The sequence below is a fragment of the Accipiter gentilis genome, chromosome 3, assembly GCF_929443795.1.
Source record: "Accipiter gentilis chromosome 3, bAccGen1.1, whole genome shotgun sequence".
In the NCBI taxonomy this organism is placed as follows: domain Eukaryota; kingdom Metazoa; phylum Chordata; class Aves; order Accipitriformes; family Accipitridae; genus Astur; species Astur gentilis.
This window is the reverse complement of record NC_064882.1, coordinates 5795579-5811622: the sequence shown is the minus strand read 5'-3', so window position 1 is coordinate 5811622 and position 16044 is coordinate 5795579. Positions and strand designations below refer to the sequence as shown.

Here is a 16044-nt window from a genome sequence, read left to right as displayed (position 1 = left end):
TACTAAATTGCTGAAAAAGTGATTTTTACTCATTATGTGTGCTAACATTTGGCATCAAAATTACCCTTATATGGAAATATTAAGAAGCTGAAAACAAAGGTATTAAATCAAGTAAAAAAGTACTTCTCTTCCTCCCTTACCATCACTTTCACTTTATACGTATCAGTTTAAAAACTAACGCAATTATTGGAAAATAGCTAAAAAGGGAAGAGTAGTCTCAAGCCACATTCTGAAATCAATGCAAGGTGTTAGTACACACTCCTGCGTAAAACCAACACCCAAAGCTTCCTATCTCTGCTAAACTGGGTATATTTTGTTGCAGTTGAAAAGATTGTTTTCCTATGTTTTCCAATTACAGTTGCTACTTTTGGTAGACTTGTGATCAGAACCGAAGTGTTTTCACTACAACCTTGAGCACTGTCTCTTGAGACCACAAACCTTCTGGATAGGCGAGCTCTGCACTTCATTATGAGAGGAACTGAAGACTTCAGAGGTATGAAATGGGAGGACAACATGTTTGATTAAGAGACATTCTGCACAAGGTAAAAAACTGGGGGGATTACCTTTCTATTTTCATCATTAAAGCAGAAAAAAATAGGTGGAAATTGTTTTTTATTCTCACCATCATGGAACCGTAAAGCACAGCTTGTTTATCAGTTTGTCAAGGAGAGTACCAGCTGGCTAATTAAGTGAACCTAATTTAAACTAATGATGTAGATCCTCAAGATAATGCACTAATGGCTGGCTGAGACTGCTGATGATACTTAACTGTACTCCTGAGGTGTTGCAAGCCACAGCTTCATCTAGGCAGAATTTGTTTTTCCTTTTGAAAATAGAAAATGAAGCCAGGTTGCTCAATGGCTCATTTAAAATCAAAAGGATACCCCTTGAAAAAGGTCATTTGTGTTTGATAACATTTTCCTGCTGCAGGCTAGAACACAAGTTGTCTAAAATAATCCTTGGGCTGTTGTACGGCTAATTTGTTCAGGTGTGTCAAATTCCCTTTTGGCTTCCCCGGACAGAAGGTCTGACCCGTACACGTTCTGCCGAACGAGTGCCAGCTGTGCTCAGGGTCTGTGCCTTGGCACTGCCAGAAGAAGAAGGAGAAGAAGCAAGAGAAGGAGGAGAAGGAATGGCCTGTGGAGCCAAGCACAGTTAATGCAGCTCCCAAGAGAGAAGCCAGCAGCAGAAAGGAACTGAGCACCTCAGAAGCAGGCTTTCACGGCTGTTTCTACCTAGCCAGGCTGATCTGCCAGCAGCACGGTGCGGACTGAACCATGACGAGCTCTGTTCGCTTCAGCGTGCCTCCAAGTCATCCCAGTTAACGGTGCCCTGCTAAGCCATACTGGGCAATTGCAGGTGACAGTGCTTGCTTTCAAGAATTTACAAATGAAAGCAAGTACGTAACGTTATAATGGGAGTTACCTGGCTAAATCAGAAAGTCTACACATATCTCTCTAAAGATACACCATCCATGTTTCCAATACATTTCAATTTAATCTGCTCTAGAATCTTCTTTAAGTACTTATTTTGATAAATACAGTTGTCAGAAATAAATCATCCTCAAATCTCGTTGTTACATGTGCGCCTGTACACACATCTTATATGTTAACTTTCACAGTAGAAAGGAATAAACATAACATACATAGTAGTACCTCAGAGAAAACACCGTAACAAGGAAAACCAAATCAACATTATTTTTACACAGAAAACAGCACAGTTACACAACTTAAAGCCCTTTCAAACACATTGTTAGTTGTCTTTAGGTTTTTTGCACCTTGGCAGAATTTTTATTGAGAGTGCTGCTCACTTTCAAAATACGACGTTTTCTCCACATTTGTTCCTACTAGAGTATGCATTTTTGAAACCTTGGTTTTACAGAGCAGATAGGTGGTTTCTTCTTCAAGATATAGAATAGAAATAGTTAAAAGGTAAATAATATCCTCTGTATTAATATGACACTTAGAGAAAAGGCAGTCTAGTAAGCAAAATGCTCTCATTTCTGAACAGCTTAGTAACTGTTTTCCAAAAATCAATTACTTTTTTTTCCTTTTTCTGTGCTAGGCAGTACTGTAAGTAATGAAAAGACACTGATCTGACTGAGAAATTGAATTCCCTTCCTTGCTTCCTCTTCGCATGTGTGTTTGTGTACATGCATATGATATGAGTAGAGCAACATTTAATGGTTAGAAAAAATCTTGCTCCTTGCAAAAACCGAACCCAAAAATAAATGCTTATTGTTGAAAGCTAAGGAAGACAGGGCCATGCTTGTTACAAGAAATGCTGAACAAAATACCTCTTGACTTGTCACTAAATTCCAAATTAGCTTTACTTCAATTCTAAAAGCCATCTGTGAATCAGCAGTGGTTTTATTTTTTATAGTCTTATACTATGTGTAAAAGATTGTATAGGTTTTGTGCTTTCATGATTTATTTTGTTTGCAACTACTTTTACTTGCTTTTTTTTAAGTCTGTTTTGAATACCGGCATGGTTAAGCTGCACACAGAGCAAGTCCCATAGCACATTTCCCATGTATTTGGCTAAGTGTATCCCAGGAAATAATATTCAGGTCAGTAACAAACAGCAGAAATTCTGCTCAGGTGCCTAAAAGTGACAGTAACACACTCGGTTTAATTTACTTATCCAGTTCATCTGTTATCCCTTAGTCATATTGTCTTACCAAATGTCTATGTTAAGTATTGTGACATGGAAAGATAATTTACCATTAATATCTAAACATCCCAGAACCATCAAAACTGAGACTGTAGTTCTTTCAAAAGGTTTCCACAGGTGGGATAAATTACATCTTATACCTCCCTAAGTTCACGATCTGGATATTATTAAAGTAATGGAAAAGCAATACTATTCTATCCGTCAGAATAAAATTCCTTTGAAAGTGAAAGCTTTGTTGTTGTTTTTTCCCCTGGACTAGAATGAAGGTTTGTGGAGGATCTGGTTTTAGCTCAATATATTTGCTAAGGAGCACAGACTTAGTGCACAAAGCTCTGTGTAGTACCTAGGCATCCGGTATGTCTGTTTTTCAGCTCATTACAGAAACTTGAATAATTATGTGATAGAACAGCAACCTATCTGACTCCATCCGAAAACTGGAGAATCACTTTTGGGGGAGGGGTGTACTTTTAATGTGGCTAATTTATTGAATTTTACTTTTTATTTAACATACAACATTGTGGTAAGTATCTCTAAACATTCAGTTAATGGTAAAGTACTTAGTAAAATAATATCTAATGTAACTGAAGGCAAATTAGAAGAGTCTACCAATCAAACTATTCCATAAAACCTCAGTTTAAAAGAACCTCCAACTTCTCTTATATTTTTCAGTGAGCTCAAAAGGCATAATATGCTCTTGCCACTGGAGTCTAAATGCTAATAAATGCAATTAAATTGGTATTTCATCCATCATCTGTAGGTAAGCAAAATGACACATGAATGTCAGCCAGAGACCGGGGAAACCATTGCCAGAGATTCCAGTCCTTCAAATATGTGGACTGCAGTAAGAGTATATTTTTTAGACTCTCTTCCTGAAGAAATATATTGAATTGGTTATAAAAATGTCTTGTTTTCAGAAAACAAAAATTCAGTATCCACTCAGTTCATCTCTACTTTGATATGCAAAGGTCAATTTAACAAAACAAAAAAAAGTAAAAGAACAAAAAATTACTAACTTTTTGTTATTAACGTTTTGAAGAAAACATTTTATAAGTCCCTGTCACCATTCGGATAGGTCAGGTTTTGAGGAAGCTATGTCTGCTGAGCCAGCTGACATAGAATACAGAAGACAGAAAATGAAGATGTTTAAAGAATGCAAAATTATTAAAATTCAAATTATTTGTTGTTAATGTAATTTTAAAATTGCTATTTTGCTATGTATTTTTAATTTTTAAATTAATTTACATAATACATATGTACACTAATATTATAGATTCATAGAGTAGTTTAGGTTAGAAGGGACCTTTAAATGTCATCTAGTCCAACCCCCTACAATGAGCAGGGGCACCTTCAACTAGATCAGGTTGCTCAGAGCCCCGTCCAGCCCGACCTGGGCTGTTTCCAGGGATGGGGCACCTACCACCAATTTGGGCAACCTGTGCCAGTGTTTCACCACCCTCATCATAAAAAATTCTTCCTTATATGTAGTCTGCACCCACCCTCTTTTAGTTTAAAACCAGTACCCCTTGTCCTATCGCTACAAGCCCTATTAAAAAATCTGTCCCTATCTTTCTTATGAGACCCTTTAGCTATTGAAAAGGCATAATAAGGCCTCCCCAGAGCCCAATATATGATGTATAATCTATGCATTAAAGGTTTTCATTCATTTATTGGTGAAAAAGGCAAATGGCATGAACAAAAACTCTATTTAGATATTTTTATTAACAATTTAGATTAGATTTCTAATTTAAAAAAAAACACCACGTTTTATTTAGCTAAAGAACATCTGTTTCCTATGATTGTGATGATACTGTAAGTAACCCTGTAGATGTTAGGCACATTTCTATGATTAAAATTTGAACCAGAACACCCAGTGTGGTGTCAAAACCTCTTTATCAGTTTCACTTACAAGTGTCCTTCCTTCCAATAAACAGAGCAGGATTGTTAACAAGTTATTAACTAGTTTCAGAGCTCCTTGCCCAGGAAATAATTTTATCTCAGAAAAAGAACAACTCTGCTTTTAAAGTAAATTTCAAGATTTTATACGATCTCTAATGTACTTTAAAAAAAACCAACACAAACACAAAAACCCAACCGAAAAACAAGCCCCTTGTCTGCTGACAGGACTGTTGACAGTCCCCAACTATAATTGATTGACTTTTTTTTGCCACTGAAAGTGAAATAAAACTAAGTTTTCTGGTCAAATGACATCATCCTGAAGGACTAAAGACTATATAATGAAATATATTCTATTGTATGTATGTGTCTGATTTAAAAAAAAAAAAAAAAGAAAGAAAAATGATGTAATATGGTGGGAATACTAGGCAGAAACCAAACAGCAAAAAATATTACGATTTTGCCTTTTCCATTTGCCTTGTTAACACAAACATTTTCAGACTTTAAATATTCTCTTTATATTCAGAAAATATATTTTTAGAATTTAACGAGTTTATGGCTATTTTTTTCTAAATGCATTTTCACATGTCTTTAATAATTCCATGGACTAAAATTTGTCCTCATGTTGATCCCCTATTTAACCTGCTAGTACAATGATATCATTGATACCACCAGATACATAAAGGAAAAAAAAGAAAGAGAGAGAGACAAGAGTACAGTGGTTATAGTATTTGATTTGAGTGGTAGCAACTAAACATCAAATTTTTACTCCATCCCAGCAAGACTACTGACCATTTGGAATATAGTGTGACTCTCTCAGGCTCTTCTGAGGGAACTGTACAGCTCCAAAAACCTAATATCCATTTTAGCATTGCCTTGTACCTTGGTCTTCCACAAACAATAAGACTGCATTAATCCCTGTACCATAGAATTGGTTTCTCTCTTTTACCCAATGAATTATTTTGACTAAGCAGAGTATCTCCAGCAACCCAGAGACTGAGAAACTGATAGTACTACCTACACAGCAGAGAGGAATAGAGAAGAAGTTCAAATTCATAGTCTCCAATCTTGACTAAGGGCAGTGTTGTGTCTTCCACAATTTCAGTAATTTCTCTGTCTGAAAAGCTTACTGAATAATATTCCTCCACCTTCCGTAGCCAAACCTAACCTCCTGACCTTTCCTGTCAAAACTGATAGACACATTGCTGTGATAAGATTCTATTTTAACGAATCTCCATTTTCAAGTGAAAAGTACCTCAAGACAGAAACTTCCCAAAGAACTCGTTTCCTCAACCACTTGATTAATATTTATAAGAGGTATTTTCATGTTAATTTTCTGCCTCCCAATTGCTTATTGACAAGAACAGTTACTAAACATAAGCTGCTGCTAAATGTCAAAAGTAGATGAGCTTTTTTCTAGATATTGTGTTTACTCTCAAGCCAATTGCATTTTTTTTTAAATATGAAGGAAAACCTTAAATTATTGTGTCCCAATGAGATATTAACTTAAAAATGAGAAATAAATACCTGTACAACTTTCTGAGACTGTACATCAACAATAAGAACTCTGTCAAGTGTGGGCTGAGTTACGTAAATGAACTTGTCTTTTACATTAACAGCAGTCGCCCATACACACCGCTGAACGGGATCTCCATCTGCTTTGGGACAAACTTCATCCTACAATTCAACAGAAACAGGGAAAGTGCAAGAATCAAAAGAGTCAATAAATGCAATAGAAAGACAAATGATGATATTTTTCTTCTTTTTAAAGTGTAAAATAAAATCTCAGAAAATTTAGGGAAGGAAAAAGGACAGGCAATATTAGGACATAGACCAATGCTAGCCAAACTGCATGTTGTAAGCACCATGCAACTCACAAGCACTTTAGTGTAAACCATACGCAAGCTTATTTGGATGTTTCCTATACATTCAGGCAGTTAGCACCGTTGTCCTGAGAAACAAACCCATCTGAAACAATAATAACGTGTAGAAATAAAGAGAGCAAGAGCCAGGAGACCTTAAAAACAGAAAACCAAATTAGACACACAATGTCTTGTTACTGTGCAGTAGCTAGCAGCTCCCCCATCTGCACCATCACAGTATATTGCAAAGGCAGGCAGTTATAGACATGTCTTACACTTGCATCTGAGAACACAGCAGTAAGGCAAGCAAATACTAAATTGGGAAGATGATAATGTATAAATGGAGAGGAAGAGGAGGAGGTGTGGTGCAACTTGTCGCATGGTATATGGGCAAAGCAGAAGCAGTTAGAGGGATCTGCTTTTTTGGTCACATGGAGTACTGATAAGTTGCATCAAAGATGCAAGAAGTTTGGTTGCTTCTGCCATAAGACATTCTCATGGCCTATCTCACTAGTATTAAACTCAATACAAATCAAATGGCTTCTTACTATCATTCTTTCCCCCTCTGCCCTTCCATCCCTGCAAAAGGATGAATTTGGTAAAAAAAAGCAAAATTCCTGTTGACTGCAGTGAATTCATATTTCATAATACATCAAACTACACAATCTCACTCAAAATAGGTTTGTAGTTTACATGCTCACTATTCATATTTTTATATAAATATATTCCCACTCATCATATATGTATTTATATCTATCTGTAACTATTTACTCCCAGTGAAAGCTTGCTTTTATCAAAATTAAAAGTTACTTGGTTAAATACATTACCATATTTGGAAATTCCCTTTATGAAATCGCATGATTTTTTCCTATAATGGACATCAAATTTCTGTATAAACAAGGACCTAAAAAATATTCTGCTTGGAAAGGTACAGCATGTGTCAAGCGTTTTTGTTTTCCTGACCTATTCTTCTTTCCCCTCTTAATTTTTCTTCCTTTCATCACAAGGGGCAATTTCACCAAATCATAAGTATTTCTTTTTAGCACTTATCTGCTCCTTATTCCTAATTTAGAATGCTCTGTCTGATACATCATAACTGGTCGCTGTGAAAATAATTATATGTCAGCAGATGATGACTTCAGTGTAGAATGAACAGCAAGAGTTGATGAGATCTTAAACAAGTATCCTGTATCTAAGCATCAGACTCCTTTTAAAAGGAAAGGGAAAAATAATGCGGCAGAAGAAGATATCTAGCACTAAGGAATGCACTTCAAGAAGAAGATGATGCATTTCAACACTAACTTTTCTGTATCAACATTATCTGCCTGCTGTGACTCTACGTTTGAGAAAATACACTCAATTTTTATATGTCAAAATAAGAAATAGATCAATTTCCAGCTCTAACTGAGGGAGTTTCTTTACAGGAGATCGAAACTCACTTCTTGTTCCTACGTGGTTCTTAAACCTCAACAAAGGGATGGTCTTTCAGAAATGACATTGATAAGGAAAGGTTACTAAACTCAGGTACCGTGGGATAGCATATAACCAGGAACTTCAGCAGAACTTAGAAAAAAAGAGTAAGATTTATTTTGCACTGCTAAAAAGCCATGCACGTTGAAGGGAGAAGTTGTTTAAAATCTGTTTTATTAAAGAATGATAGGTATGGTGACAAATGGGACTTTCATTCTTAAATGTGGCTAAAAGCTTTTCATGGCATAAAGTGAAGTGTCAATATAAACAAGTATGTCTCTAATACGATGTGCAATCATCAGATCAATGATCTGTTGTCATTTGCCTTCTGTGCAATTGCCACTTCAATTGGAAGGTTGTTTCACTGATCTCAAATTATATTTTACATTTATTCTAAATATGCCTTGTCTTAGTTCCATGTTTTATCTAAACAGATAACTACTTTTAGACTGTTCAACACAGTCCTCTTTCTTCCTCACGGAACACCTTCTTCAAATAATGCATCTGTAAATGTTTATAACAACTCTATACTGTGTCATTCTTTCAGTCGTATTTCTCAGTGACTCAATTTACACCAGGTTTTAGTGCTGTGAATTCTACAAGGACGCATTCAATATATTATTAAAAAATAACACCAATCCAGGTTTCTCTCACATGGCATCATGCAGGTTAGTGTAAATGATTACACTAATCATACCTCCCATTGTGTGAAGTATAGCAGAACAGGAAAATACTGTAAGTTAAGCACTTGTAACTATATCCAGAGTTAAGCCACAACCTTAAACATTTTCCTGAATCTGAGTCTAAAATACTGACTGAAGTGTATTTCTAAAAACAATTTCAATGTAAAAGCAAAATAGGGTTTTTTTATATGTGTATATAGATGTATACACACACATATATTTAAATTAGAAACTACAGGGCATGAGTCTTATTAGCTATATAATTCATAAAACTCACTCCTCTTGTTATACTTTATATACAGCAAGTAGAAAGCATGACACTTTCTCAGATCTAAAGTAGGAAATATTAAGTAAAAAATAAATCTACATATATAAATGGAGTTTACTGGTTCTAGAATATTGTTTATGTTGTCATAAGTTTCTTCAATCCAATGCCAACTCCCACTTTGCCCCCAAAACTGAAAAATTAAAAGCAAAATAAGTGTTTCTCCAAAGTAACAGTGAAAATTATGCACCAAAATTCTCATATCCAAAACAGAGTCTTCTTCCCCAGCATGAATCGTTTTATGCAGTTGTTTTTCTAGTTGTTCAAACGCACATTTATCTAGATGCCTCAGAAATAGCTTCAATCAATGGAACTGAAATCTTGCTTTTGAAAAGTTAACGTTTATCTGATTAGACAGTTTGGATTTATTCTACATTACAGACAGTAATTCTGAGGCTCTAGATTAATTTCCCCAGTGGTTGGGTAATTGGTTAAAATAATTTCTCCTTAAAATATAAGCATAAACGCACTATTTTCTTCTTCTAATTAAAATGTGAGCAATTTACTTTTCCCTAATTTATTCCCTCTGAAAAAAAGCTAACATCTGATAAAACATTAATTTGTTTCACTGTTTTTTTTCTCCAGACTTTTTAATCAAAAAGTGACTTGCCCTGTAACAAGTCAGCAGATGGAGGAAAATAAATTGTTCAAGAAAATTTTTCAAGGTAGTTTGGGGCAAGAAACTCTCCAGAGAAAACATGTACTTGTAGATTTATATGTGCAAATTCTACGTTTATAAACTTACACTTAACGCAAGGGTACTCAGTGCATTAACAAGATTTGAGTCAAGCTCTTTAAGCAGCCTAATGAAATGTCTATCTATGCTAGGACTGTCTAAGAGTAAGGTGACATCAACAGGTAAGAACACTGCATATATTAAGACACGAAGTTATATATCACCTATTCTACATTAAGTGTTTACTTGACATGCTGTAGTAAAAATGAGACTGTGGACATTTTTCACTTTTTTTTCCAACAACTAAAGGTTAACAATCTTGCATTTACTACACTTACTGTGCTGTAAGAGTGTAAACTGAAGCAATTTCTGTGGACTAACAAGTGTGTTTCCAGTTCACTTCCTGTGGAAACTTTGCTCTGACATGCAGTCACATTAATTATTTTGAAATTAAGTATTTGTTCCCACCTCCAGCACATATTCAAGTGTGAGATGGCCTAGTTCACTGAAATGTGGCCACTATGAGCTAGTTCTTGTAATAATGAGGAAATCAGGATTATGTTGAAATCAAAAGGATTTTTCCATTGGTCTCAACAAAGGCATATGTTTTAATTGCTTCTTTCCCCACTCGCAGCCTCCTGAAATAATTATTCTAATTGGGATTCATTGGGAAAGGAAAATAAAAACATTTCTGCATAAGAATTAGAATTTAAAGGCTTTGGATAATATTAATTTGCAGAAGATAAATAGAGGTTGCATGTTAGTGAGGAAAATGTCCCAAACACTTCAGAATGATGAGACATTTAACAGCTGAAAGACTCTGCTTGGTCCATGGTTAAGAATCTATTTGACAACAGGTTAAAAAAACAGCTGTCAATGCTGGTATAACTAAACAACCTGCATCAGAAAACAGAAATAAATTTATTTCTGTCTCTGTGCATCTAGAATTTTCACTATCAGCCTAATAAAAGTCTACTTTCATTTGATATTAATTTAGAAGATTCAAGTAATTTAGGAGATTCTGGGAAGGAGAGGAGGAAGCTCTTTATAATTTTCTGTGAACCATGATGATCCAGTAAAACACTACATCTTTTACTTCACTTTAAACACAATGAAAGTCTAACTGTTACCCATGTTAGATGCACACTAAAGTGCTTTGCTGTATTGACACTCAGTTGCATAAGAGGCAATTAAATATTTAGATAAGGGTTCTCAAGTATATAGTTATTGAGAAATTGTATTTACCTTTAGCAAAATTAACATACCTAAATACGTACGTGTGTAACTACTGCAACATACATTCACAATACAATTCAATGCCATGTAGAAACATCTGAGTTCATTCTTTTACAGGAGCTCGGCTAAAGGTAATTTATTTCGTTGACAGGCAAACAGGAAACATGGGGAGGAACACTGTAGTATCACGTGTAATATCCAGACATTTTCTGTAACACCTCTGGTACCTAAACTGCACCGCAGAATTTAGAAGCGTTCCTACACTTTAGCAAATGTTTGGAAATGAAACAGGTCTACTGGGGTTTTACTTATCACTTGAACAGGTAATTCAAAAAAGTGTAAAGAAATGGGAGAAGTTTAAGCAAGCATGCATTTCCTTTAGGTATATGTTAAGAGGTAACTCATGGAGATTTTATCAGCAATAGCTGCCGTAGATGTGAAAGGCTATGTAAAGCCACCTCAAAACATGCAGTATAGAAACATCTCTGATTAGTAAAGTTATATGAGAGAGTCATGAAGAATTACTAACAAGCAGTTTACGACATGATCTCTTACCACTAAACGATCACATGCTGAACTTGATAAAAATCTGATCCGGGGACAGAACTGGGTTATTTTATTTTTCTTATTTAGAGAAAATAGATTTTCCAAAGAGGCTTGAGGAAGATATGATATTCTTCAAAGGAAGAAATAGTTGTCTAAAGCTTCTTAGTCAATGATTTTTTTCCAAGAATATACTACTGTTGTCATAGTATTAACAGCATATGCAGGGAATTCTTTTAAACTCATATTTCATCCTTCTTCTAGGAGGAAAGTAACCTTCAAGGCTTTTTTCAAAATTTCAAAATTTTTTACTGAAAACCATTTCTCAATTTTTTCTTTTTTTGGAATGCAGAGTGAACAATGATGCCACTATGAGCAGAAAAAAATAAAGGTATATTTTCCAAATATTTCTGATTTCTCTTGCAGGAATAAAGATTTATAAACCACAATATGTGAGGGAAGATGTTTTCGGTGTTCAGGGAAATATTGTTGAATTTAATGGGCAAAATGACATGCGTGTAGGTACAAAGCTTAATTTCTCTCTGTATATTTACCACACCTACCCACAAACCAAAGACATCCAAAGAAGGACAAGTCTATACCTACTTTAAAATGAAAGTTATCAAGTAGACTACTATGCTGGTTTCTTTTTTTTTTTTTTTCAGAGTATGTAATTAGTATGCTACTTTAGGTTTCAAAGCTACAAAAACGAAACAAGTTTGACTTATCCATCCTGATTATTAACACATTTCAATAAAAATACACTTAAAATCTAGGCTGCACTTTAGACCAATAAAATTTTAACAGACTTCTTAAATAATCAGCTTTTGAATTAAACAGCCATAAAAAAAGCTTTTTAGCTTATTTTTGGCTGTGTCAACCTAATTTCACTTAAGCAGCACAAATCAAGGTATGATTAGCTGTTCAAAGCATAATTATTCACACTAAAATAAATCTTGCTGCTGAGTACAGCAGCCTTTGACATCAATAATGATAACTGAACAGGCAAATTCCATTGAGACAGTTCTGCTGTTATTTCAGTGTGCTTTAGGCATTAGGGAAAAAAATCAAAGTGTACAGCTCATGGGTTATTACGTATTTCAAGGTCACTCATTCAAATCCAAATAATGAGAAAAAGTTATTGTTTTTGAAAGGTGAGAGATCATATGGAACAAGTCATAATGCAGTGACTAGTACCAAGTGTTCCTGTGAGAGCATGCATCATGTCAGCTAGCAATTTGATTAGCAGTAAAGGAAAAACATCAAAAGAATAAATGGAAGTGGAGAATACACGACTGTTTTTATGTATGCCACACATGGAAACTACTCCACAAATGCACAGAATTTGCTGAAATCAGCCATAAATCTGTTAACAATAAAGTTATTCAAACTACTTATATGAATTGTAAGTTGGAGTCAAAGCATCAATCATCTCCACTAACTTCAGTGGAGCTGTAAGAGTGTTTATCAGGATAGGGATTTGCCTCATGATAGATGACATTTTGATATAGACAAACATCCAGTGGAGAAAAAGAAAACATTCAAAATAATAACTTTAGATCTTATACTTAATAGAGAGAGAATCAATCCCCGATTCACAGAGATGCACTTAACTGGGGGGGGGGACGACAAAAACAAACAAACCAGAACTATAGAGTAGAGAGCTGTTAAAGGAAAGGACTGGGAAAAGAGAAAGACAGCCAAAGAAAATAAAGGGTTTGAAAAGTATACAGGGAATATTCAATCTAAAAGAGAGATTGAAAGTTTGAATTTGATCAAGGAAAATACAGGAAACTTTGAATCCACCATTATAAGCTACTTATTAATTGAGAAGGCATGTCTGAATTTATCAATCAGAAAATACTAAACTAGCAATGATAAACTTTTATCTAAAGAAAACTATAACTGAGAAAACACTACAAATAAATTTAAAAAAATAACTTGCCTGAAAACCGAGGAGTTTTTCACTAGGCTTAATATGTCTCTGAAATTCACATTCCACTGGTTGTATTACTTTGATGCCATCTTCATAAAAAACATAAAACATGTTCCCAATTCCCAGACCTTAGGAACAAAAACACAATGAAATGTATAAAATTAAATAATAACAAAAAAGAAATTCCTTGTCTTAAACTAAAAACCTCATCACATTTTTGGTATGAGATCAATTTGTTAATGCATATAGCGCTAATACAGCTAATCCTATGGGATCTTTTTTTATAAAACTAAAACAAAACTGTTACGTTATTCAGAATTTCACATAGTTTTATCCATCGGCAAGACAGTGTCTTTATGAATACAGATCTAGAAATATATAGTTCGACAGCTGCAGTAAAGAAAGTGATCTTGTGAAATCTTCCTACACTGAAATCAAATTAATATAAATTCTCCATGTATTCTTATTTTTCTTTTTCTCAAAGATGGAAGAGTTAAAGTAATTTCTGTATAATGTTGAAAGAGAAGTTCTGAGTCTTTGTTATAAACCTTTATTTGACATTTCTTTCAGTCAGAAAAGGAAATATTCCCTATTGCATTTTATTGGAAAGCTAGAGTTGGGCAGATATTCATTCCAAGTTTGAAGGGTCAGAAATGTTTATTGAACTGTTCAATCCTTCTACCGCAATGTTGCCGAATGAGAGGCATCATGTAATGTTTTGTGGAGAAGGTGGGAACCAGATCTGTAGCACAAAGTCTCATAATATCTTTGGTCATGCTCATGACCACAGAAAAGGACATTCTCCTTAGTTTACCATGTGCCAATTAAGACAACAGTTGTTGATTTGCTATGTGGATGCTATGATGGGTGATCAGTTCATATTTGTAAAATTCTATGAAGAAAATCACAGTACCCATAAAATTACCTTTATAACCAACTCTGACAGCTGAACTGTGGGCTACAATGATAAAAATGTACACGTATCCTGGGTATAGGGCCTAAGCTTCCACTTCTCATAGCAATATCTGGTGTAGGAACACAAGGGAATAAAACCCAGGAAAAATAAATCTGAGTCTGAAATTCTGCTTGTCCTAAATTCTGAAGGAAAACCTATGTTAATAGAGAGAGAACACATCTTAATATCAATAAAATAATGAGAAAATTAAGGGCGGGGGGAGGGAGCATGTGTTTGCGTATAGATGTATGTATGTACACACATATATAGAAGTTCCCAGTCCCTGTTAGGAATCACATAGGTTAATACAGTCATTTAAAAGGTAGTGATATGCATAAGGTTGTCAGGCCATGCCCAGAACAAGCACATTCAATTATCTTTTGAGAAGTCTTGTGGAATCACTTCCCACTTCTGACCAAGTTTTCCTAAAAAGAAAGGACAGTTTCCAAGCAGGGTTTTCCTCATCTTTTATCAAACCTATCCATTAACAGGTTACTAAAAAGTGCAAGAGGAATTTGTCTATGCTGCATTTGGTGTAGCATAGAAGCAGGCTCAGGTTCAAGGAAAACTTACAGACTATGTAAGATAATATGTCAAGGTCTTTCTTTAAAAAATGTCTGAGACTGCATCCTGTAAGAACAGCTGGAATTTGTAGATAAGCCTGACTGAGGTTAGGCTGCCCCTACCAGTTAACATAGTGTAGAGATCTATAGCCGAGCAACTGGCTTATTGTATCTTGGTGATAAATAAATATGTGGAGCTGGCTGGGTACAAAACAAGGTTTTCCCTTTTCCCTGGTCATCTTGACTAAAGTATATTATAGTTATTAGCAGGATAAATAATACCAGAACATGAGGAATTAAATCAGGTGATAGCCCCAAGTGATACGGACATTTGATAAAGACTCCTAAAACTTCTTCCCCAGTTGCCAATACTCCAAGGCAGACTTTCCGATGTAGAGATAATATCCATGCATAGTAACCCAGCCCAAACTTTGAAGACTTTATTACCAGTGTCTAGATAGTAATGTTCACCAAATTGTTCTGCAAAATCAGTGAAGGAGACACAGTAGGAAATGTCATTCTTCCATTTCAATACTGAGTTAGGGAAGTCAATTCATATAAGTGTTGTGGTTTAATCCTAGCCAGCAACTAAGTACCAGGACAATAAGGAACCTTTGATCCAATGAAATAAGCCCCCCTTCCAAGTTATTATGACCCCAAAACAATACCTTTGAGTATGTGTCTACAAATAGCTGTACAAATATCTAATCAATACAAACATCTAATCACTTGGGCAAGCTACTTGTCACAACTACAGGAGCTATTCCTCTAAAGACATCTGACCCAATTTTGCAACCCTTCCCCCACCAAACCAGAAACAACCCAGCATATTTATAATGATGCTAGAAGCAACAATAAATGCAAATGTATTTGCTTCATTTAGACTGAATCTATATTTAAAACTGGCTAACACTGATTTGAAAGAAATGGTGGTGGGTTGGGTTGGTTTTTTTTGTATATAGATTAATATATTGATATATTTATGCATGTGTATATATTGTATTATTATTGTAATACAAATTAACGCAGCTTCAAAATCCTTTCAGATTTTCTGACACATACTCTTTTTACACTTACACAAGCAAGAGTTGTGATAAGGCTTTCATGTACCCCATATGCATTGCGGGCACTAAAGCCCATCTACGGTTTCACGATCTTAATTGTCCTACTAATCACCCATCTATCCTTTTCTATTAATACGTAGATAACAGAAAATGACAGAGCACCCA

At 34.9% G+C, this 16044-nt stretch overlaps 1 protein-coding gene across 2 annotated transcripts in view; it reads right to left on the bottom strand.

Moving 5' to 3' along the window:
* FSTL5 (follistatin like 5) overlaps nucleotides 1–16044 on the bottom strand; it is a 341876-nt gene that overhangs the window by 38488 nt on the left and 287344 nt on the right. For both annotated transcript variants that reach the window (XM_049833673.1, XM_049833682.1), the window contains 2 exons: nucleotides 13307–13425; nucleotides 6094–6243 (listed from right to left, as the gene is read on the bottom strand). In XM_049833673.1, the coding sequence (XP_049689630.1) occupies nucleotides 6094–6243; nucleotides 13307–13425 (269 nt within the window). The remainder of the gene's footprint in view (nucleotides 1–6093; nucleotides 6244–13306; nucleotides 13426–16044) is intronic.